The following is a 25,456-nucleotide window of genomic DNA, read 5'->3' as shown; positions in this document are numbered from 1 at the left end:
AAACAACATTCATTCTCATGTTCATTCATGTTTATTTGATGCTATAAATGGACTAGTAGGAAGAGATGATCGGTTCACGAGCCTCTTGAGCTGAGGCACTACAGCAATCTGTCACGATCATGGTCACAACACATTAATGAGCCACAAAACGGTTTTTATTGTTTGAATTTTTTAAATAACTACACAGTTTGAAAGCTGGGACTTTGTTTAATATCATAAGTAACCTGCTCTGTCTCGTCTGTCGACGTGTTGTCAGTTTCCTCTTTGCTCCGCGATGTATTTTCCACTCTGTGGCGTGACAGCGCCACGGCTTGTCGGACAAAGCAACAGTAACTAAGGGGGGCGAGTCTTTGCGAAAGGTCAATTAGTTTACAACAATGATGGCTGTAGAAGAACTGAGATGTGTAGATTCCGCCATCGCGTCCGAAGATATCGACAGCGCATTAATTTTAAAAAAGGAACAGAGGACCGCGATCAAGGCATTTGTCGATGGGAAAGATGTCTTTGCCGTCCTTCCTACGGGATTCGGCAAAAGTTTGATTTATCAGCTGGCCCCGATGGTCGCTAAGAAGAGTTCTGTTGACAACTATGCGTCGCTCAACATACGTCACTTACTCTGTAGCTCTGATTGGTTGTAGGTCTATCCAATTGAGGTCTTTCCTGGATCGGTTGAAATACGCCCCCATAATCAAAGCCCAATGGAGCAGTATCAGACTCATATTCGAACTAGAATTGAGTATGACCACGTCAGGCTAGGATACAACCAGCATTAAAATGTACATACTGCCACCTACTAAACCAAAGCGTGTAGCTTCATGGCTTATGCAGAATATACCGATAGGGAATTTTAGATGGTTTTTGATTCCTGAATGATTCAGTGTTTTGAACAAACTGGTTGCGTGACTGATTCAATTTTACATTCATAAAGACAGTCGAATAAATCAGCAGTTTGAACAAATGGGCTGATTGAATGATTCAATGACTCGCTCATAAAGACAGTCACTTTGTAAATTACAGAAATAGTCAAAAATCTTAAAATTCCTCTCTACTAATGCACTGACAGTCTTGTATGAAACACTCAAACAAAGACACAAATAGTGAGACGTCCCAATGCAGTTGGACCTGAGGCCGGTTGACCACTGATTAGAGGGTTGGACCGTTTTATATCAGCACTCTTGAAAGACATATCGACCAATCGAATTTGAGGACTGGAACCGTTGTTTCAAGTTAATTTTTATTTAAATTTATAAAGCAAAAATTCAATTGTTAATGTGTGTTTTAAACATGCACATGAACAAACAATCAGCAATTACCCTTACATTTTTTAAACTTTAACTTTACAACATTGATTTCGAGACATCCTAACATTCAGTTCATTAAGTGAGTCAGATGCAGATTCTAAAACCGCTCTGGGATGCATTTCCCAAAAGCATCATGACAAGCCTACAGAGCATGTAGAAACCATTGGCATCAATAGTCTCTATGGTCTACTGCCTTTTACCAAGCTTTTGGTAAAAAAGCCCAGGCGGATTCAGTAAGTTCATTTAGTGAAGAATTCCTCAGACTGATGTGAGTTTGTGAGTCATCTTGAATGATTCATTAGAAGAACTAGGTCCTTAAAAATACTTATCTTATCGCTATCATTTTGTGGTACACTTCTTTCTTTCTTTCTTTCTTTACATTAAATTCAGACTGCAAGCTATGGAAGGCACAAAAAAAAAAAAAAAAAAAAAACATTGTGAGATATACTGTCACAATTATCATAAATAACTTCATAATTATGAAAAGAGATTATTATTTTGATTATTTTCAGGTGAAAAAGACAGACACATGACAGTTTTGTTGCATTTGTTAAATAGAAAAATGTTAGCTTGTATTAGTACATTTTGTTGTTGTTTTCATTTATTGTCATTTACCAATTAAATATTAGGATTTTCTTTTAGGACAATTTGTTCTGCACATAGAGAAACTAGGCCTACTCAGTACTGAGTCGGGGATTAATCAATCTGTGCCAAAGCATGTGCCTGAATAAAATTAAGATTTAAGACATCAAGAAAAATTAAGACATTCTCAGAACTTTAGCTAACATTCTGGCAAGGTTCTTTCAGTAACATTAATAGAATGTTTGCTCTAAGTTATGTGGTCTTTAATAATGTTCTCAAAACGTTAGCACAATCAATATTTATACATCGTTCATGGAGTTTTTTTGTTTTTGTTTTGTTTTTTAATGTTTTAGTTGGATGTTCATCAAACAATTTTACTACTTGTTTCAGAATGTTCAGAGAGAATTCAAAAGCAATGTTCCCATAATGCTTGAACAATGATAAAACGGAATGTTAGAACATTAGAAACATGTTCTTAGAACATATCTTTGTTAGCTAATTAATTACCTTAAATGTGTCAATGTTCCAAAACTCCAGCTGTTGTGTTTAGTTTTCTTTAATGATTTCACTGATTAAACTGCCCTGTATTGTATGGTCAGTGTCTTCTTGCAGGTGAGGAGATCTGTTTCAGACTACAAGACTGCAGACATACAGAATGAGCATTAAACAACAAAACGTTCTAATGGAGTGTTTATTTTAATCAAGTAGTCTCAAGACACAATAAACACTTTTTTTCAACCATTTAATTCACTGTATTCACCTTCCTGACAGTTTAATGCCACATCCTATACTCCCCTTGCATGTGAGCACTGATCAAGAGGAAATCCTGTGAAAGCTTTCTGCTGGAAGCCATCAGTTGTTTGTATAAAGATGACTGATGAGTCAAATTATTATCAGTTTTAAACAGTCCTTCATATTTCAGTGCTTTCTTCTAAAAATAAATATTTGGACTGCAATGCATTCAAACACATCTTATCTTCAGTAACATACAATAAACACATTGCATGATCAGATACTTAAAAAAAAAAAAAAAAAAAAAAACATGGTCTGCAGATATGACAGAAAGTGCTTTGCTATATTAGTTTTCATCGCATGAAATGATTTGACTTTCATGACATTAGACCTGTGATATGAGTTTACAGTGCAAATAAATAGGACACCACCAGATTTCAGCTGAGACACGACAGCACTAGAGGCACAAAACATATTTAAGGAGTTTACATTTGTGTAGGGAAATTGCACTCTATTTAACATATTAAAACATTATCTGCACATACTCTGAGATAAAAGAAACTGGTAACACTTTACATTGAAACCTTTATATATAATGCATTATAAAAGTATGTTTATTGCATTACATATGAACCTTATAATGCATTGTATGATCTCATGAATAATTGTAACCAGTTATGATACATTATTATAACGCTTATCTATTCACCTTTAGAAAGTTATTGCATTAAAACATGACAAACAACCAATTTCAGCTGTAACAAGGAATCTGGAAATATTATAATGCATTTTAACTTTGGTTACAATTATTTATGAAAAGATATAATGCATTATAATGTACATTATGAATACCTTTATAATGCATTATACATCAAGGCTTTAAGTACAGTGTTATGAAGAATCTTTATTCATTTGGCAGCCAAACAGCTTTAACTACTCTTCTCATTGTAAAATGAGAAGAGTAAAATGACCCATGTATTGCATCTTGATTTACTGATTTCAATTTGCTATATGGAGACACAGCAACAACACTGGCTCCGTGGATTGCTTCTTTCATTAAGTTTTCATTAAGTACACATTGACCGTGTCAACTAAACCTCCCATGTCCCTGTGAATGGTCAAATATGTCTGAAAACATCCAGCTTCAGACAACACAATTGATCCTCTATTTCAGTGTAAGAACAAAACTAAAAGAATTATTCTGCTTAAGGCCGCTGTCTTAAACGGCCTGGTATTTGAACGGTTTGGTGACAGAAGGCAGTATGAAAATCTTCTAGTAGAAATGTTAGAAAGCAAGTGTTTCCGTGGTGTTCTCTGTGTTACACGAGAATCTAGAAGTGCACGTGTTTGATTGTACACTGGATTTCCATAAATGAAAAGACAATGTAGTAGAAAGGTTGTTGCAGTTTCATTATAACTGGAAAGTGCATTTTATATGCATAGAAGTAGTCTGCAAGTGTGTGTACGGTATGTAAGAAATCCATGTTACACTCCAATGTCTCAATCAGCCCTGAAAAATGTGAATTTCTTCTTCACTGAAGTCCAGCTGTCTGACCAATCTGTGAGAGAGGATGCCAGGAGAAAAACAAGCATTTCATTAACCAAACAGTAAATAAACCTTTATAAAGCATAAATGAACCCTTATGTGTCCTTAGAGGCATTTTTGTCTTTTTCATTTTTGGTATTTTTAATGATTTTCATGTTAATGCAAACAGCGTAGATTTTGCCAAAAGTGTGTATTTGTATTGGAACTTTATTTATTTAATCTTCATTTCCTTTTATAAATCTATTTTACACTAGGCACACACAAATACTTACACTCAGGACCTTAAAGGGCAAAATAGCATGCATTTTTTGTTCATAGGCTTTCATTCTGTTGGCAAGGCTTCAAAACAGAAATTTTTATGATTTTCTACCAGATGGCGCCATTTCTCAGGTTTGGCCTACGGAGCAAATACTCACTTTTTTGTTTTCTGCTTCTGCTGTATTATAGGGCATTTTAGGCCAATTGAATAAATGATGCACCTATAAATGTGTGGATGTGTAGGTACGGATGTCAGAGTGTGTTTTGTATGCATGTACTGACAAGTGTGCGTGTGTGAGTTGTAGTTATAGTAGTGTAGTGGTAGTGTTTTTTGACACCGTCACTGCACAAAAACTAATAATGCATCAAAGTTAATCTTGCTGCTAATCATTGACATGTCCAAGACTGTAAGAATCACCTCAAAAAATTCTGCTTAGCGTATAGTATATGTAAAATATTTTTTTTTTTTTTCATCAACTGTAGCGTTATGTAAACAAAGTGGCATTTAAAGGGTTAAAATCTTTAAAATTAATTACACTTTTTGCTAGTTATGATCATACGGAAGAGGATTAGGGCCAAGCAATAATAAAAAAATAAAACCATCTCGAGATTAAAGTTGTTAAATTTCGAGAAAAAAGTCGAAATAAAATTGAGAATAAACTTGTTAAATTACAAGAAAAAACTCGTTAAATTTAGAGAAAAAGGTTGAGATAAAATGTTGAGAATAAAGTCATTAAATTACGAGAAAAAAAGTTGTTAAATTATGAGAACAAATTCGTAATTTAACGACTTTTTTCTCGTAATTTATTCTCATAATTTAACAACTTTTTTTCTCGTAATTTAATGACTTTATTCTCAATATTTAATGAGTTTATTCTCAACATTTTATCTTGACTTTTTTCTCAAAATTTAACGAATTTGTTCTCATAATTTAACAACTTTTTTCTTGTAATTTAATGACTTTATTCTCAATATTTAATGAGTTTATTCTCAACATTTTATCTCGACTTTTTTCTCAAAATGTAACGACTTTTTTCTCGTAATTTAACGGCATTTTTCTCGTAATTTAATGAGTTTGTTCTCATAATTTAACAACTTTTTTCTCGTAATTTAATGACTTTATTCTCAATATTTAATGAGTTTATTCTCAACATTTTATCTTGACTTTTTTCTCATAATTTAACGAATTTGTTCTCATAATTTAACAACTTTTTTCTCGTAATTTAATGACTTTATTCTCAATATTTAATGAGTTTATTCTCAACATTTTATCTCGACTTTTTTCTCAAAATGTAACGACTTTTTTCTCGTAATTTAACGACTTTTTCCTCGTAATTTAATGAGTTTTTTCTCGTAATTTAATGAGTTTATTCTCATAATTTAACGAATTTGTTCTCATAATTTAACAACTTTTTTCTCATAATTTAATGAGTTTATTCTCAACATTTTATCTCGACTTTTTTCTCGAAATTTAACGACATTTTTCTCATAATTTAACAAATTTGTTCTCGTAATTTAACGACTTTTGTCTCGTAATTTAATGACTTTATTCTCAACATTTAATCTTGAATTTTTTCTTGAAATTTAACAAGTTTTTTCTCGTAATTCAATGAGTTTATTCTCAACATTTTATTTCGACTTTTTTCTCAAAATTTAACAACTTTAATCTCGAGATGGTTTTATTTATTTTTTATTATTGCTTGGCCCTAATCCTCTTCCGTATGATCAGGACTACCAAAAAGTGGACAAAAATATTAATATATATATATAATATTTTATGACCTTTTTTTTGACAGGCATTTTTGTCCTCTAGGACCTGTACAACTTTTTTTTTAAATGAATGCACGTGTGTTAAATGAAATAAAGCACTCACTCAAACAGCTTCTAATATATCAAAAGTGTGTTTGTGTGTGTGTAAACCATTAAACAAATGACTCACTGCACTGCTAACTCTGTGAATCCAGTTGGGCCGCACACACACACTAAACACTTGGAGTTTTCTGGTCTCTCCAGGAAGTTCTGCAGCATACAAGCATCTATCCGCCCTCTTCTGCCTTTCCATGAGTCTGCAGGCTCTGACAGAACATACTCCACCTCAAACCTGACAAACATACATGACAGTTAGGACGCTGCCTGTCTGAATCAACAGTGAATCTGAATTGAGCTGAATAATGACATTATTTTCTTCTGCAGAGCTGCTTTACAGCTGAAACCATAGTCATTTCAAAACTGAGGAATTTTGCAACATTAAAACTCTTTTTTTATGTGAAGCTGCTTCGAAACAATCTGTAATGTATAAAGCGCTATATAAATAAAGGTGGCTTGACTTGACAAAGGCAATTAACTGATTTAGAGCCACTTCATAAGCCCACAGAGTAGTTAAAAATGTGATTTTCCAGATAGAACAGTCATATTTTATGCAATATGATAAATTATACCTTTCCTCTTTCGTACAAAGTTCATCCAGCTGAGAGCACCACAGAATGTCCCTCTCCTGACGGTTAAAGAACATCAGCTTGGCTTTTCTGAAAAGACATGCCAACATAAAAAAATTATGCCTGCTTGAATACACACAAACTTGTTAAGTGTAGTGTTGATGATTAAATTAAGGGAAACATTTAAACTGTAGGATCAGTTAAAATTGTGTGTTACTTCAGGCAATTATGAACACCTTAAATGGTAAAAATCATTATTTCTTTGTATTTAGAAGTAATTTAAATTAAAGGTTTGTAAAAATTCCAAAAGCTATTTGTGAACACAGCAGCAACGCATCAACATAAAAATGAGGATTCGCATTAACACTGTCATAAATTAATCATATAAAAATTAAAATAATAAGGGGCCCAGCACTGAGCCTTGTGGTACCCCTTTAGTTCATGTTATGTCACAAAACAATGTAATATCTCAAACGTGTTCCTCTATAACTTTATCTTTACAAACATAATTTAGATCTTTTTCTGACAATGGAGTTCACAGGTTTGTTACCACGATCACCACGATCTTTACACCAAGTTAACGTGTCATGGAGTTTTAGTGGTTGCCCCACTTGCATCCACTTGTCAGATGTGCAGACACACCTGAACTTTTTCTACCAAGTGGGCCGTCTAAACTAACCCTTTAAAGGGTTAGTTCACCCAAAAATGAAAATGATGTCATTAATGACTCACCCTCATGTCGTTCCAAACCCGTAAGACCTCCGTTCATCTTCCGAACACAGTTTAAGATATTTTAGATTTAGTGCGAGAGCTTTCTGTCCCTCCATTGAAAGTGTTTGTACGGTATACTGTCCATGTCCAGAAAGGTAATAAAAACATCATCAAAGTAGTCCATGTGACATCAGTGGGTTAGTTACAAGTTTTTGAAGCATCAAAAATACATTTTGGTCCAAAAATAACAAAAACTACGACTTTATTCAGCATTGTATTCTCTTCCGGGTCTGTTGTCAATCCGCGTTCACGACTCCACATCTTCTTCTTTCCTGTTTTATGGCGGTTGGCATCCAGCTTATTGGTGCATTACCGCCCCCTTCTGCTCTGAAGTGTGGTTCACGACTCCGCAGTGATGCTGCTGATGTAAGAAGACGTGTTATCTGGTGCGCCAGAGCTTCGTTTACAGTCTGAGGGAGACGCACGCTGTATTCAAGCTGTTCTACATTGTTCGTATTTTGGTATTGCTATATTTTTTAAAATGGTGCGTAAGTGTGCATGTCGCGGATGTCCTAATCGCCAAAAACAACCACAGCGACGTAAAAGTGCATTACCAACACCGACAGATGAAAGGATTCAATGGAATCAGTTCAATGGAATCAATTCAATGGAATCAACTCAATGGAATCAACTCAATGGAATCAACTCAATGGAATCAACTCAATGGAATCAACTCAATGGAATCAGTTCAATGGAATCAAATCAATGGAATCAACTCAATGGAATCAACTCAATGGAATCAGTTCAATGGAATCAAATCAATGGAAAGGATTCCGGGAGAGTAGACAATGCTGAATAAAGTTTTTGTTATTTTTGGACCAAAATGTATTTTCGATGCTTCAAAAACTTCTAACTAACCCTCTGATGTCACATGGACTACTTTGATGATGTTTTTATTACCTTTCTGGACATGGACAGTCTACCGTACATACATTTTCAATGCAGGGACAGAAAGCTCTCGGACTAAATCTAAAATATCTTAAACTGTGTTCTGAAGATGAACGGAGGTCTTACGGGTTTGGAACGACATGAGGGTGAGTCATTAATGACATCATTTTCATTTTTGGGTGAACTAACCCTTTAATGTGATGAACTACGCCTATGGTGGCTTTGCTAGGACAACTCTGTGAACTAACTGACTTTATACATACATCTACTAAAAATCACCTTGATACACGCTAAAGTCATTGCAGAAACTGCAGATTGCAACTGACTTAAGTAACCAAATACTCTCTTTATAGTGTTTTTCTAGATTTGTATGGGGCAGACCTGAGTAATGTGAGGTCCTGCAGGGCCAGCCGTATGAGACGAGCCATGGGTGTGAATCCGGTGCCGGCTGCTAACATGTACAGATGAGTGACATCACGCAGGACACGCATAGTGAAGGAGCCCTCAGGACCGCCTACTGACAGACTGGCTCCTGGAACAGACCAAAATATGACATGAGTTAGAAAGGTTTGTTTGTGATTTGATTCCAGCTTTTATGGCTATATTCAAACAGGTTAAAATGTAATAAAATAAAATGTAATAAAAGTGTGAGCTGAATCAAACCATCTCTTCAATAGATTTCAACCACCACAGTCCAATAAATATATGTTTCAGAGAAATTGTAGGGAAGTTCGATATCAGGTGCAAATGATCTGGTACATACAATTATTAGAAGTGATTTCTTCTAATGGACAGAATAATCAAATTCAATTTACTTATTAAACCTGTGACAAATCAATTTCTATGATATTACAATATACATTCAATATCATTGTATATCACAAAAAAAGTCACCGGAAGTGAAATTGTCAGTATATGTTAAAATAAAACTAATGCACTATTTATTTTTCCGTATGTGAAAAACAGGGTTGTTCACGGTTTAGAACTGAATTGAGAGAGTTTTTAATTCAAATTCAATTCTTTGGGTAGGAAGTAAAGAATTAAAGTGAACTGAAATTTGGAAAAAAAAATCATACAACTCCTATGTGTAATTTTTTTTTGTTGAGATTTTATAGGTCTCTCAGATTTATGGACAACAGTGTAATTTCCCTAAACACTTGTTAAATATCTTGTTAAAAGCCCTGATACAAAAGCACATAATACTGTTCAAATAAATAAATAAAAAAGGTTATGAGAAGATACGAGAAGTTACTAACCAATAGGAAGGTTGGCGAGGTGTGAGGTCAACACTCCATCAGGATAGATCTTTATCATGAGATGAATGTGCAAACCCATTTCAGCACTGGATTGTGCAGGAGGTATCAGCGTCTGATCCACTGGTGTGTAGGGTTTCACAACATCCGTACCTGCTCGACCAACACACAAATCCAGCCTGCTGAACACTCCATAAACAGGTCACCTTCCATTCCATTACTGTAGATTAGAAGAGCATGTGATGTGCGACAAAGAGACATGTTACCCTGGACAGACGTTTTGAGGTAGACGTGTCTCCCCACAGGAACTTGCATACGTGACCCTGGAGGAAGCTGTAAACGCAAGACCTGCGTGTCATGTGTGACTTCTGTTTTTGAAACCAACACGCATTCCCTGTAGAAGAGCCCTGTGATGAAACAAATGTTATTAAACATTACAGTTATTATTAATCTTTTTATGTTTTACCAAGTTATTTCTTTGATTTTTTTATTTTTTGAGAGAGAGAGAGAGAGAGAGAGACCTTGCAGTATATTATGACAATAAAGAAATTTCGGTAACACTTATATGAGGACCATGCTTATAATGATTTATAGGCCCGTTTATACTTATTAATAAGTAAGTATTACTACTCTATAAATATATTTATAAAGATTCATTAAGACCTATACTGCATTATAAGAACAGTTACAGATACATTTATATTATTTTTATAATTACTTTATAAGCCATGCATTTCCTTTTTCAGTGTGCATATTCATAATCCATTATACACTGATTTATAAATGATCATATATAAAGTAGTGCCAGAGACATTTGTCTGCTATACCAATTAGTTATTATGTCTTTAATGGCTAATGTTTGCATTAGAGGTCATGAATGTTTTAATTTTAATTTGTTAAAATCTTTATCTCCTCAGCCATATGCATGGTATTGATTATAGCTCTTTGGAATTATACTTTAAAAATATTGTTGCAGTGTTTTGCAAGTATGTAACATTAAAAAAGACTTTTTTTGTTGTAATGATTTATGCATTTTTATTTTATTTTATTATTGGAATTATTGTTCATTAGTTGCATTTACAAGTAAACAACTTAAAATGTATAATGAGCACATCTTCATGTTTTGTTAACATTTGATTTAGGAAAATTGCATCCTGTGTTTTCACTTCACTTAAAGCCATCAATGATGCATTAGTAACTATTATTACTCACATTAAGTATTTATAAGAACACAACATGTTATATTGTATATAATATAACAATATATTCACTAATTTGACAAAATGAATGTGAATAAAAAGTCATTGTAACTATAATAAATTAACATTGTAGCAATGCAGGTTGCATCTACATTCATGGAACCATACGACTGATTATTAGTACTTATAAATCAGTGTATAATGGACTATGAGCATGAGCATTGAAAAAGCAAATGCGTGACTTATAATTTAATTAGATAAATAATATAACATAACTATAACTGTTCTTATAATGCGATATAGGTCTTGATAAGTCTTTATAAATATGTTTATAAAATAGTAATACTTGCTTATAAATAAGTATAAATGGAGCTATAATTCATTATAAGCATGGTCTTCATAGAAAGTGTTACCGAAATTTCACATAAAACAGAAAGAAATGTGAAATGAGGAGGAAATTGGGTAAACAGGCAAATATACTATTTAACTTTATATTAAAATATTGACATCAGCCAAAATATCTGTTTAAATAGTCTTTTACTCTGTCTTAGAACTGTTTAACGGGTTAACGGGCAGCAGAATGAGCAGAGACAAACAATTTCTTACCAAACTTAGTCCTTACTTTAAGCACTGATGCACATAATAAACGTTCATATTTAAAGTAGTCAGGAATATTTGTTTGAATATGAACACACTGTAAAAAATAATATGCTCTATCTACTCAATTAAACTGTGGCAACAGATTACAAGCAATATTATTAATTAAATTCAACATATACGAATTGAGTTAGAATTAATCCAATTAATTCCTTAAAAGTCAACCATTTAAATTAGCAAACAACATTACAAAAAACACAAACTGACATAAAAAACAAAGCGTCAAACTGCCCAACTAAATGAAATTCTGCTTGTTATCATCAGGTGTCTTCAATGTTGGCAATAAAAAAGGAAGAGTTCTTAATTCATCTTTGACGTCTGTCTGTTATTCAGATATTTTTGTTTGAATTTTACTTAAATTTTACTCGTTTTAAATGGTTGACATTTTAGGAACAAATTTGATTAATTCTAACTCAATTCTATTTGTTGAATTTAATTAATAATATTGCTTGTAATCTGTTGGCCAAAATTGTATGGAGTAGATAGAGCGTATTACTTTTTCCAGTGCACCTTAAATGGTAAAAATCATTATTTCTTTGTATTTAGAACTCATTTAAATTTGTATTATTTTAAAAGCTACAAGAAAACTGTTTATGTAGAAGCACAGCAGTAATACAATCAACATAAAAATGAGGATTTGCATTAACACCATCTCATAAATTAATAATATAAAAAACAAATAATAAGGGGCCCAACACCGAGCCTTGTGGTACCCCTTTAGTTCATGTTATGTCACAAAACAATGTAATATCTCGAATGTGTTCCTCTACACCTTTATCTTTACAAACTTGATTTAGACCTTTGTCTGACAATTAAGTTCACAGGTTTGTTACTCACCACGATCTTTACACTGAGTAAACGTGTCATGGAGTTCTAGTGGTTGCCCCACTTGTGTCCACTTGTCTTTAGCAGATTTGCGCAGACACACCTGAACTTTTCCTACAGAGTGGGCCGTCTGGACTATAAGCAGAGAGAGATATAGAGACACTTATTTAGAATGAGAAAAAATATTGATCATTCAAAATAAGCATTAAAATGTTATTTTTTCCTTTGCTTACCTTTGGGGCTATGTCAATAGTAAAGTACTATGTGATATATCTGAAGTATATACATTATATAATCTGATTCCATCAATAGTGTTGTCAAAAGTACCAACGCACTCAGCAGATATGTCTGTGATTGGCTACAATGATCACCGCTTCAAAAACATGTTGTAAATAGATGCTCTTCACAGAGAAAGCGGATACGTCTGATGTCTATTTACAACATGTTTTTGAAGCGTTGATCATTGTAGCCAATCACAGACACATATCAACAGCGCTCAAAATGCTAGTGAGGAAATGCTGGAATCGTCACATTTTTTAAATTTCAATATCGACTTGGTACTGAAAAGTTTGTACTTTTGACAATGCTAATACCGCCATAGTGGAGTTTTTTGTACAGATAATTTTCAATATAGTTCTAGATTCAACACAAAAAAGCATGTCTACTGTAATTTAACACACTACTCACCATCAACACGTCCTTGAACTTCACCGGACAGGCCTGAAAAAGAAACAGTGTTATCGACTCGATAATCAACTCATGTCTGTGTGGCTGCAGGTGAAAGACTCACGCCAGTAGAGAAGGTACGACATCTTCCCCAAGAACATCTCCACCCGAAGAGCATCGCCCTGTAGATCCACCACTGCACAGCCGGAGCTGGGAATCTGGCGAGGGGAAAACAACAAAGTCTTTGACTTTCTTCTTTTACATATGAGGGAAGACAGCCACATTATCACTGCACTTTAGAAAATCTGTTGGCACCAACCTTTCGCTTGGTGTAAACAACAATATTGACAGTGCCATCTGTCTGGAACCAGTCATACCTAAAGATGAAAAACAAAATGCACAGTAGTTTCAGCTTTAATATTTTTTAACATAATTTTATTTTAATAAAATACTAATATTTTTAGAGTGCTGTAAGACTGACAGCACAATAAACTCAAACACATATCCTCAACATTACTCATTAGACCACAACCACAACTGAATGCTGAATAACATGAGAAGAAGTTGGAATAAAACACACACAGACCAGCTGTTAATGCATCAATGAATGAGTCACTCAGGATTATTGTTCTTATAATAGTGATATCACAAAAGTCAAACACACCGTGGGCGATGATCTTTGGCAGGGGGAGGAGCAGATAAAGGCTCCAGTCTTAAGGGTGGAGGAGCAGACAATCCTGGTGTGAAGAGTAACATACACACAATTACTAGAAATATTATAACTAGAAATCCACATAGTTGAACTATGGCTTTGCTGTCATACCGTTCAAATGAGTGCTCTCCGTCTTCTCTGTCTGAGCTGTAATAACCAAAGAACAACCATAAAAAGCTTATTTGATGTTCTGAATTTAAAGGAATATTTCAGGTTAAATCAAATAACATCTTTTAATTAGTGCAGAAAAAAATATTTCAGCCCAGAAAGTACTGATTTTTTTTCATTTCCAGCTCACGAGACAACATGTTAGTATGAAAATAATTATGTTTCCACAAAAATATACTGTCAAAAGTGCTGACAGAACCTTGAAGAGCAGGACTGGGCTTCACTGCCATCCGTCCCACCAGACACTCCTTCAGCATGGACTCATAATTCACCCACCGGTGGACCTGGGGTGGACAAAAATGGTGACACTTTAGAAGAAGTATAAAGCACTTGTAAATCATTCACCAACTATTAGTTTTAATTCGATTCGTAGTTTATAAATTGCAGTCTTGTTAATACATTAAAGGTGCAATGCAGTGTTAATTTAATTGATGAATAATTTGTCGTCAACATTTTTTCATGGACGAAAACGAGACGATGACTAAATAAAAATGCGCTTTGAATGACTAAAACTATGACTAAAATCTACTCTAATTTTCGTCAATGAATAAAAACGAGACTAAATGATAGAGAGGGATGATTTGGGAAGATATCCAGTCAGGACTGCTGTCCTGTGTGGAAGATGGGCACATTTGAAGTGTAACGTGCTGATCTAACCGCGGGAAACGCGGCGCTGTTGCGCCCTCTACAGCACTTCAGACTGCTTCACAATTAATAAATAGTGCACATTTATGCCAAGCAATTGCTTATAAGCTAATGTTGATGAATTATGACAATGTTTACTACACGATGTTTATATGGTAATATGTTTTAGACAGTTGTAAGAATGCATATTTTATCTCCCTCATCTGAACTTAAATGAGCAGCCTGCTACTGCTACAGTGCTGACTGCAGACATTTTCCAGTTCATTATTGTTTCGTTTACACAATAAACTGTATTTAATTTAATTTCTGTCTAATTCATAGTAACCTACTGTATCTAAGAACATTATTTGACAAATGATTCAATATATTTTACAAGTATAAGGGTTATTATAGTTAACTAAACCTAAAACAATAAAAATCTTCATTACTTGAAATGAACGTTAACTGAAATAATAGTTTCCAAGCTTTAGCTTAACCTGATGTACTAAAATAACTAAAAAAAAAAACTATATAGACGTTTAAAAGTAAAAACTGAAAGATGAAAGCAAATGAAAGAAGAAAAACTTAAAATCTAATCTAATCAAAATTTTAAACAAAAACTATAATAGTACCTCAATGAAGGGTGTGTCAATCCCTGACAAGTACTGCATTGAGCTCTCTTTCGTGTCTTTTTGCACTTAAAATTTTTTTTTAACAGAAAACGGTTGAAGGTCCAAATGTCAGATTCAGTGCAGCTTCAAAGGGCTTTAAACGATACCAGATGAGGAATAAGAGTCTTATCTAGAGAAATGTATATGCTTTATATAAACACAAATGATAGCCTTCCAAGTGCTTCCGCCAAAACCGCCTTCCGTATTCTTCAAAAAGCTTACGCTGAATGTCCTACACCTTCCCTATTCTACTTACGGGATGAACGCAGCCCCAGTTCCATTTTTTCCCTAAATAAAATAGGGAAGGTGTAGGACATTCAGCGTAAGCTGTAAGGCGGTTTTGGCGGAAGCACTTGGAAGGCGATCATTTGTGTTTATATAAAGCATATACAATTCTCTAGATAAGACTCTTATTCCTCGTCTGGTATCGTTTAAAGCTCTTTGAAGCTGCACTGAAACTGTAATTTTGACCTTCAACCGTTTGGAGGCCAGTGAAGTCCACTATATGGAGAATAATCCTGGAATGTTTTCATCAAAAACCTTCATTTCTTTTCAACTGAAGAAAGAAGGACATGAACATCTTGGATGACATGAGGGTAATTATCTGGAAATTTTAATTTGAAAGTGGACTATTCCTTTAATAGTTTATACGTGTTCCCTATACTAAAGTGTTAAAAGAAAACCTTAGATATTAATAGTTTCGTAAATTGTTAACCAGTACATTAAGCATAAATTTGCTTTATACATAAACATTTCTTTTCACCTCATTACTATTCATTGAATAACTTTTTAAAGTTTTCATGAAATAAGACTGACCTCTTATGTAGATATTGGTATGTAATACAAACATACTGACTCTTTACATATGAGCTAATTAAACAATGATCTTTAGTAAATTACAGTGAGAATGAATGAAGAACTCACTATTCGTAAATAGCCAATTAATATATTAACAATGTAGAGGCTACAGTTTATAAACTATGAATTAACTATAAACAGTTTACAAATGATTTGAAAGTGCTTTATTACTGCGTTTGAGATCAAAACAACATGGACTATTTTCTGAAAACACCATTCAAGTTCTGGTTATGCAGCATTTCACCTGGTCAAACAGGTCCGTGCTGTCAATCCCAGCAGCCCTCATTAACTCCGCCTCTCCACCGGGATGGAAATCCATGTAGGCACTCACGTTATAGACCATACCTACAAAAAACACACAAACATGGTGACTTTAACATAAAATCAAAATATTACATTTACAAAAGTAGAGTACTTTTCTGTAAGACTGTAAAAACAACAAAAGATACATGTGCCGTTTTCTGTTTTATTATAATATAATTTATTCCTGTGATCATTCAGTGATTACTCCAGTCTTCAGTGTCACATGATCCTTCAGAAATCATGATGATTTGATGCTCAAGAAACGATTATTATCATTTAAAGGGATAGTTCACCCAAAACTGAAAATGTGATGTTTATCTGCTTACCCCCAGCGCATCCAAGATGTAGGTGACTTTGTTTCTTCACTAGAACACAAATGATGATTTTTAACTCCAGACGTTGCCATCTGTCAGCCGTATAATGCATGTCAAAGGGAGTAAAATAAAACATGCACAGACAAATCCAAATGAAACCCTGTGGCTCGTGACGACACATTGATGTCCTAAGACAAGAAAACGATTGGTTTGTGCGAGAAATTGACATGCATTATAAGTTTAATATACTTTATACGGGATAAAAATCATCATTTGTTGCTCAAATCCGGTTAGTGAAGTCAGAAAACGCGTTCTGATGAGGGAAGTGATGTCTCGCGCTTATACTTCAATCACTGCCGTTGTCAGAGCACGTTTAGACCTCACTAACCGAGTGCTGAACGCAGTTGGACATAGTGGTGTTTTAGAGGTAAAAAATGATATAAATACTGTTCGGTTTCTCACACAAACCGATCGTTTCGTGTCTTAGGACATCAATGTGTCGTCACGAGCTGCAGGGTTTAATTTGGATTTGTCTGTGCATGTTTTTTTTTTTACTCTTATAGACGAAGTTCCCATTGACACCCATTATAGACTGACAGACGGCAACGGTTGCAGTTAAAAATCATCATTTGTGTTCTACTGAAGAAACAAAGTCACCTACATCTTGGATGCGCTGGGGGTAAGCAGATAAAGATCACATTTTCATTTCTGGGTGAACTATCCCTTTAAATGATTTGAGGTTGTACCTCTAATGCACGTCCAGCAGTCATTTCTGGTGTTGTGTTTCTTCAGCTCCTCTTCGGTCACCTCGATCAGTCTTCCTCTCAGGCCAGTCAGATCGCGTCCACTCTTGGTCAGTCGGATCCAGTCCAGCAGACTGTGACCGGGCTTCAGCGCCACCTGTGCGCGTTACACACATCCACACAGCTGGATTTAGACATGCACGAATGTTAAATAGAAATAAATATCTCTCTACGCATTGAAACCACCCCTTAAATCAGCATATCAATGAAGTTTCACCTTGTTCCTGGACTGTCCGGCTGGAGCGACTCTCTGCTGGGATCCAGCTGCCGGGAAAGACTGCGACGGCACGTTCAGCATCACTGATGCTTTAAAACAACGCCAGTTCCTGACAAAACCTGTCCCAACACACTGGATATCACTAATAAATAAGAAACTGGCAGAGACACACTGATGCCGCTGATCGTGGGAGTTCACTTGTGAGGAAGTGCTGCGAGACGCGACTTCCTCATTTTGGCAAGTGGCTTCATTTTTTTTTACCTATCCAGCATGACAACATGACCCAGTTCAGCTGCTCTGAAACACTCATAAACATGAGAGATATGCAATAAACAGTAGCGATGACACTGCTGTCACAACAGCTCCTACAGCAGCTCTTTCCTACTGCTCAGAAACTGTCGCGAGAATGTGACGTCACTGTCTTCCTCTATTATGAAATGCAGATTTCATAATAAAAGACTAATACGCCATCGTTTGCAGTCTTTAAAAGTCTTTATTTGGTACAATAGGCTATTTAAAAACCCTGTCAAAAAAATAAAAAATAAATATAAATAAATAAATAAAAATCTAGGATTTTGCTGGACTTATTTGATAAATATATATGTTTTTTCTTTTTTTTTTATAATACCACACGTGATGATCTTGATTCATATGGTTCTTATGTTTAGAAGAATATTATTTATTCTTTCGAGCCTGTGCATATATTTTCTTGTTTTGTTTTTACATGTATTTATGTATTTTTACTTCACTTACTGTTCTTCTCTCTTTCGTTTTGTGTCTAAACCCTATAAATGAAATGACAACTTGCAATAGGCCTGGTTTTCTGAATTCATAAAACATAAAAACGAATGTATGTGGAAATAAATACATTTATACATAATGCAAAATGCAATTTGGTCTGAAATAAAATAGCTTAGTTTAGTTTAGCTTCATTTTTATCACAGTTTTACTGTTGTTGTTGTGTATTTTAATGCATGTATAGTATATTTGATCTAACATGTATTAATTCTGATATATATATATATATATATATATATATATATATATATATATACACAGTACAGTCCAAAAGTTTGGAACCACTAAGATTTTTAATGTTTTTAAAAGAAGTTTCCTCTGCTCACCAAGGCTACATTTATTTAATTAAAAATACAGTAAAAAACACTAATATTGTGAAATATTATTACAATTTAAAATAACTGTGTACTATTTAAATATATTTGACAAAGTAATTTATTCCTGTGATGCAAAGCTGAATTTTCAGCATCGTTACTCCAGTCTTTAGTGTCACATGATCCTTCAGAAATCATTCTAATATGATGATTTTGGTTTCTAAATAAATGTTTAGAAACCAAAATCTGTTATGATGGATGAATAATATAATATTAGCCTACTTTGGACCACATTTCCACATCCTTTGTCTAATGCAACAGGTATGATAGTGTTGTGCACAACTGCTGCTGTCTCCACACATACAGGCTGTTTCTTAAAGCTGATAGTTATTATGTATCTAAAAACTCACCAGACAAAACACTGGAGATGACAGAAAAGACAGCTGAAATGTTCCCTCTGTTTTCAATTCTATAATCTTCCTCCTCTTCTTCCTCAAAGTCCTCTTCATCTTCCTTTACCATTCCAGGGGTAAATTTTACAGTCAGTGGTTTTAAAAATCTAATTATCAGTCAGATCAAACAAACGCATGGCTTTATATTTTGCCAGGAGCTACATGCTGAATTTACATGACTTTTATTATTGGCTAATCTGTTTAATCCCACTTTTAGGAACTAGTAGAGATTATACTGAATGACACAGGACTTCAAAGTCTTCAAAATAAAAGTCTCAGTCCTAAATAAAGTGTCAAAGTTTAAAATAAATTTGTTCTAACGTCATTGTGTTTTGTAAGAAACCTCAAATATCCTCTTATGTCCTTCCACCTTCAGTCAAACACTCATATTTTGTATGAAGTTACTCAGAATCACACTTTACTGGCAAAGATGCAGAAGTGGTTTTCTTGATGAAGTATAAACTCTGAGTTGAACATTTTACAAAGCTTTTGCATTACACAAAATTTTACCTTTTTTGAAAAAAATTCTTTGATCAGTTGAGGCATGCTTGTGCTTTGTAGTATTTTTTGGAGCTCCTGTAGAACAGCATGCCGTGTAACATTCTAATGACGTCATAACGCTGAGCTGCAGTTATGTGTTGTTGTTTTGTTCTGTTATTACATACACTGGAACACAGTAGTGTTGTTATAGTCTTTAGTTCTTGTGTGCGCCTACGAACAAAGTAGGCTGTCTTCTCATGAAGGTCAATCTCTTGAAATACATAAAATAATGTAATGTCAACCGTATGTTGAAATTAAATCACAAAAACATATTAAACATATATAAAAACTTGTGCTGTCAAAAGATTAATTGTGATTAATCGCATCCAAAATAAAAGTTTGTGTTTACATAATATATGTGTGTGTACTGTGTATAATTATTATGTAAATACACACACATTCATGTATATATTTAAGAAATATTTGGATGTATATACTGTATATATATTTATATAATTTACATTATATATAAATATTTCATATATAAATATAACCGATTTTTCTTAAATATATACATGAATGTGTGTGTATTCACATATACATAATAATTATGCATTATACACACATACATTATGTAAACACTCACTTTTTTTTTGATGTGATTAATCTTTTGACAGCACTAATAAAAACACATAAACAAACTCGAATACTGATCTTTTCTGTTGCTTATTGTGTGACTCTTTCCATACATGCCACTGTTTGAGCTGCTGTGGTGAATGTTGAAAAGAGTCACATTACAGGTCAAACATAAGGTAACCCTATTGTTGCTGTTTGCTTTAACTCAAGCCGTAACCACTTAACTGGAGTGCTGAAACGTATTGAACTAGTATTGAACACACTAAGGACATAAGATGTCATCATGAGCTGCAGTTACATGTACTGTATGTTCATTTAAAGGTGCAATATGTAATATGTTTGCAGTAAAATATCCAAAATCCACTAGGTCAGTGTTATATATTTTGTTCACTTGAGTACTTACAACATCTCAAATGTTTCCAACTATTTATAAATCGTGAGAAAATTGCAATTTTAACCAAGGCTCCGGGACGTGTGAGGAGTCGCCTGTCAATGTCGTCATACCCGCGTTACCCTCGGTTTTATTTTGTAGAAACCATGGAAACACCAAAGATGCTTTAATATTTACATGTTTTAATAGACAAGGGAACAACTGTTTTGATATATTTATAGACAGAAAACGAATTATTGTTATATAGCTCAACACATTTTAGTCTTATTGTTTAAATCTAATTTTCTTGATGTTTTGCGAGTACCATGCTTTACCATGCCTCAGAGAAAAACACTATTGAAGTAGCTAACATAGCATAATCAGATGCAGCTTTATTTTTAGCAACAGTAATACAGCATTTTCTCCATCATACAGTACTTTTTAAAATTAATTGCATGTCATTTATCAACACAAACCATCCAGCATTTAAGATGATATTGTAAAATCGATCTATCTTACTGCAGTGTGTAACAGTGTCTCACAGCAGCCGCCGAGCGAACGCACAGAGTAACGTTATAACATCATTTTCAACACTCTCAAATGTATCTAATATGATAAACAGAGCTGCGTTACCTCATACTCATGACCGGAAAAGCGGAAGCGGCGCCGGCGACTGTGTCATAATAAAAGTCCCGCTGCTCGTGAGGCGTGTGTTGCTCAATCGCTCCAGCTCCTCGTTCAGCTCCACAACACTCGCTCCTGCTCTGCTTCATACTACAGTAACGTAATAATCACATCCATGAACATGATTTCTTCCCGAGTCCTATCCCGATTGTTTCCACCAGCTGTGAGGTGAAGACCACATGTCCCAAGATTCCGCGCTCAAAGCTCAATCCTTTGTTTTGAATAGGCCTCTAGCGGACAAAAAATATTACATACTGCACCTTTAAATGTTTTCCATTCTACTGCTTTTATGACAGTAGTTTTGTTGTCTTTGGATTTTCTCTGTAACTAAAGTTCAGTAACCCACATTTTTATCATAATAAAATCTGATTGTGTTTCATTTGAATACCTCATAAAATCCCTGTATTTCTGATACTGGTCCTTTGACTGTCATGCTGTTATATTATATTGAACATCCTACTAAAATTCACTTTGTTGTGATTTGTCCATCTCCAGGTCAATAGGGCAACTTCACGGAGGAGCGAGACATGCTGCTGTCCTCTTTTCTCTGAGAATGACACTCATCTGCCGGTCCTGGATGAACGTCTTCACACGCACTCATCAATATGTTTGTTTACTGTGTTATCTTTCAAAGTAAAATAGCTTTAATATAAAACAATAATATAAAATGTTACAGTGAGAGAATGAAGTGAATAAAGGATTAAGATAAATTTGCTCATTTGCACATTGTTTTTATTGGGTCATCTCCATCTTAAATTTTTAAACTTCTTTTCAGATTTTCCGTGAAATCCGACTAACACAACATTGTAATGTGCTGCATAAAAAGTGTTAAAGTTTAAGTTGTGAATATGAAATGTTTTATAACATTTAAGTAAGAAAGAAAGATTTTAAAATAAGACCAATTGATGGAAAGGCGTCAAGTCAATGACCCTTACGTCTACATGTGCATTGTCCCGAGACTACACTTCCCATAATGCATTGGAATAAAAACAGGAAGAAAGACACCATGAGGAAATATTGTCCCAAAATGAATCATAGAGAGATGGAGGGATATTGTGCGGTGGAATGAGTCTCGAACACAGCGCATCAGCCAACAGCCGATGGAAGAGACCGAGGCGTTGGCTTTTCAGAGAGAGCGAGAGAGAGAGAGAGAGAGAGAGAGAGAGAGAGAGAGAGAGAGTGAGTGTTCCATGAGCTGAATTCTGTGTTGGTCATCTCATATGATGGAACGGGCGATGGAGCATTTTAATGTACAGCTGAATCGACTGACGCGCTCCCTGCGCCGCGCGAGGACCGTGGAACTCCCCGAAGGTGAGACGTCACACAGTACATTCTATTTACAAACATTCCTTTTTCTGAAGACTTCTGAAGTTGTCAAGGCGACCCTGGATACATTGTAGTCATCCTTCCGGGAAGGATTCCTGTCTGCGGCCATACACATTCTCTCGGGTTTGTCCATATATGGTCAATAACTACAAATACACAAAAGTGTATTTGGATTATTCTACGGGCAGGACATATACATTTCACAATAATGAAATAATAAAATATACTGTGAAAGGTTTGGAGAAGAACTAGTCTAATTATTCCAAGATATTCACAATATAATATACATATTGTCATCTGACAGTCACACAGTGTTATCCAAGATTTGCTCTACAGGGTTACTTAGTTGAGCGGTAACATATTTGACAATTTCACCATTTTGGCTTTGACTTAGCATTATTTCAATGTCAGGCCTTGTCTGGACAACCAATGTTATTTTCTTTATCAGGTTAACCTCAAATTTGAATATAAATTTGAACTCATAATCAAAGAAATATTGTAAACCTTAAAGGGTTAGTTCAGCAAAAAAAAAAAAAAAGATGTTTATCTGTTTACCCCCAGCGCATCCAAGATGGAGGTGACTTTGTTTCTTCAGTAGAACACAAATGATGATTTTTAACTCCAACCGTTGCCGTCCGTCAGTCGTATAATGCGTGTCAATGGGAACTTCGTCTATAAGAGTAAAAAAAAACATGCACAGACAAATCCAAATTAAACCCTGCGGTTCGTGACGACACATTGATGTCCTAAGACACGAAACGATCGGTTTGTGTGAGAAACCGAACAGTATTTATATCATTTTTTACCTCTAATACATCACTATGTCCAACTGCTTTCAGCATCCGGTTAGTGAGGTCTGATCGTGCTCTGACAACAGAAGTGATCTCTCGCACTCATTGACGTATATGCACGAGCGATCACTTCCATCATCAGAACGTGTTTTTTGACCTCACTAACCGGATGCTGAATGCAGTTGGACATAGTGGTGTTTTAGAGGTAAAAAATGATATAAATACTGTTCGGTTTCTCACACAAACCGATCGTTTCGTGTCTTAGGACATCAATGTGTCGTCACGAGACGCAGGGTTTCATTTGGATTTGTCTGTGCATGTTTTTTTACTCTTATAGACGAAGTTCCCATTGACACCCATTATACGGCTGACAGACCGCAACGGTTGGAGTTAAAAATCATCATTTGTGTTCTACTGAAGAAACAAACTCACCTTCATCTTGGATGCGCTGGGGGTAAGCAGATAAACATCACATTTTCATTTCTGGGTGAACTATCCCTTTAACAATGTACCCAACATATTTGACGATCAATTAAAGGCATAGTTCACCCAAAAATGAAATTTCTGTCATTAATTACTCTCCCTCATGTTCTTTCAAACCCGTAAGACCTTCGTTCATCTTCAGAACACAAATTTAGATATTTTTTATGAAATCTGAGAGCTCTCTGTTCCTCCATAGACAGCTACAACTACCACTGTGACACTTCAAAAAGTTCAAAAAGAGATTGTAAAACTAATCCATATGAATTGAGCGGTTTAGTCCAAATTTTCTGAAGAGACGTGATCACTTTATATGATAAACAGATTTAAGCTTTTACTCACATATAAACATTCATCAACTCACACGTCAGTTGTGGTAAACGGAGGCTCAAGCTTCGTTTGACGTGCAGGAACCAATGAGGTTCGTTCTCGTGTGTTACGCAGCATGTTTGAGCGTCCGCGAGAGCCAGTGAGGTTTGTTCTCACTAGTGTTGTCAAAAGTACCGATACCAAGTCGTTCCTGAAATTTTAAAAATGTGAAGCTTTGAGCACTGTTGAGCTGATCTGTAAACACCTCTGATTGGCCATTGTGTTCACACTCAACAGATATGTCTGTGATTGGCTTCAATGATCAATGCACGGGAGCTTTTAAAAAACAGGTGTCTGTCTATCATTGGACCGCTGATCAGAGCTCGGTGAAGAGCGTCATTGATGTCTATTTACAACATGTTTTTGAAGCGCTGATTGTTGAAGCCAATCACAGACATATCTGTTGAGTGTGTGAACGCAAAGGCCAATCAGAGGTGTTTACGAATCCGCTCAACAGCACTCAAAGCATCACATTTTAAAATTTCAGTACTGACTTGGTATCGGTACTTTTGACAACACTAGTTCTCACACGTCAAGCGGGTTCGGTTGAGCTTCTGTTTATGTTTGTTGATCGATGTTTATTTGTGAATAAAAGCCTAAATTCAATCGGTTCATCATAAAAAATGTTCATGTCTCTTCAGAAAATTTGGACTAAACCACTCAATTCAATTTATGAACTTCTTTAAGCGTCAGAGTGGTAGTTGCGAAGCTGTCTATGGAGGGACAGAAAGCTCTCAGATTTCATCTAAAAGTTCTTCATTTGTGTTCTGAAGATGAAAGAAAATGAATGATAGAATTTTCATTTTTGGGTGAACTATCACGTTAATATATTCCTTGGCAATTTGGTATTGTAGATTAAATATTTTAAAAGAGAGAGAGAAAAAGAGAGAGAGAGTGGGAGACTTCCAGTAATGTTGTTGTTCATAATGTCCACTACAGAAGAAAATAACATTATATGATGTTGATTGCATCA

General features: G+C 34.8%; 2 protein-coding genes across 3 annotated transcripts in view; one reads left to right on the top strand and one right to left on the bottom strand.

The window, feature by feature from the left end:
- Positions 1-2,560: 2,560 nt before the first annotated feature.
- LOC125243507 (cytochrome b5 reductase 4) lies at positions 2,561-18,202 on the bottom strand. 2 transcript variants are annotated; one of them, XM_048153226.1, is made up of 16 exons: positions 17,784-18,202; positions 17,510-17,690; positions 16,391-16,491; positions 14,193-14,277; positions 13,937-13,972; positions 13,778-13,850; positions 13,433-13,490; positions 13,238-13,331; positions 13,135-13,167; positions 12,460-12,582; positions 10,033-10,173; positions 9,770-9,919; positions 8,895-9,045; positions 6,858-6,944; positions 6,359-6,520; positions 2,561-4,174 (listed from the first exon to the last, which is right to left on the bottom strand). In XM_048153226.1, the coding sequence occupies exons 3-16, from the start codon at positions 16,487-16,489 to the stop codon at positions 4,120-4,122; spliced, it is 1,347 nt and encodes a 448-aa protein (XP_048009183.1). In that variant the 5' UTR covers positions 16,490-16,491; positions 17,510-17,690; positions 17,784-18,202; the 3' UTR covers positions 2,561-4,119. The 2 variants fall into 2 exon arrangements, with proteins under 2 accessions (XP_048009183.1, XP_048009182.1); XM_048153225.1 differs by having other exon boundaries at positions 17,510-17,663; positions 17,784-18,201.
- A 4,282-nt stretch (positions 18,203-22,484) lies between these two features.
- Positions 22,485-25,456, top strand: part of hace1 (HECT domain and ankyrin repeat containing E3 ubiquitin protein ligase 1) — a 29,841-nt gene continuing 26,869 nt past the window's right edge. Inside the window, exon 1 of the mRNA XM_048153004.1 lies at positions 22,485-22,828. Coding sequence (XP_048008961.1) covers positions 22,738-22,828 — 91 coding nt within the window. The 5' untranslated portion in view covers positions 22,485-22,737. The remainder of the gene's footprint in view (positions 22,829-25,456) is intronic.

Source organism: Megalobrama amblycephala, linkage group LG13, assembly GCF_018812025.1.
Source record: "Megalobrama amblycephala isolate DHTTF-2021 linkage group LG13, ASM1881202v1, whole genome shotgun sequence".
Classification (NCBI taxonomy): Eukaryota; Metazoa; Chordata; class Actinopteri; order Cypriniformes; family Xenocyprididae; genus Megalobrama; species Megalobrama amblycephala.
The sequence above is the reverse complement of the archived record's forward strand: the minus strand, read 5'-3'. Positions and strand labels throughout refer to the sequence as shown.

Excerpts from the sequence above, each read along its gene's own strand:
- LOC125243507 (XM_048153225.1), bottom strand. The coding sequence starts at position 17,864 with ATGCTGAACGTGCCGTCGCAGTCTTTCCCGGCAGCTGGATCCCAGCAG. Across the intron at positions 13,851-13,936 it reads GGAGAGCACTCATTTGAACG|GATTGTCTGCTCCTCCACCC; the intron begins GTATGACAGCAA and ends TCTTCACACCAG. Across the intron at positions 10,174-12,459 it reads TACTCAGTGTAAAGATCGTG|GGCTCTTCTACAGGGAATGC; the intron begins GTGAGTAACAAA and ends GTTTCATCACAG.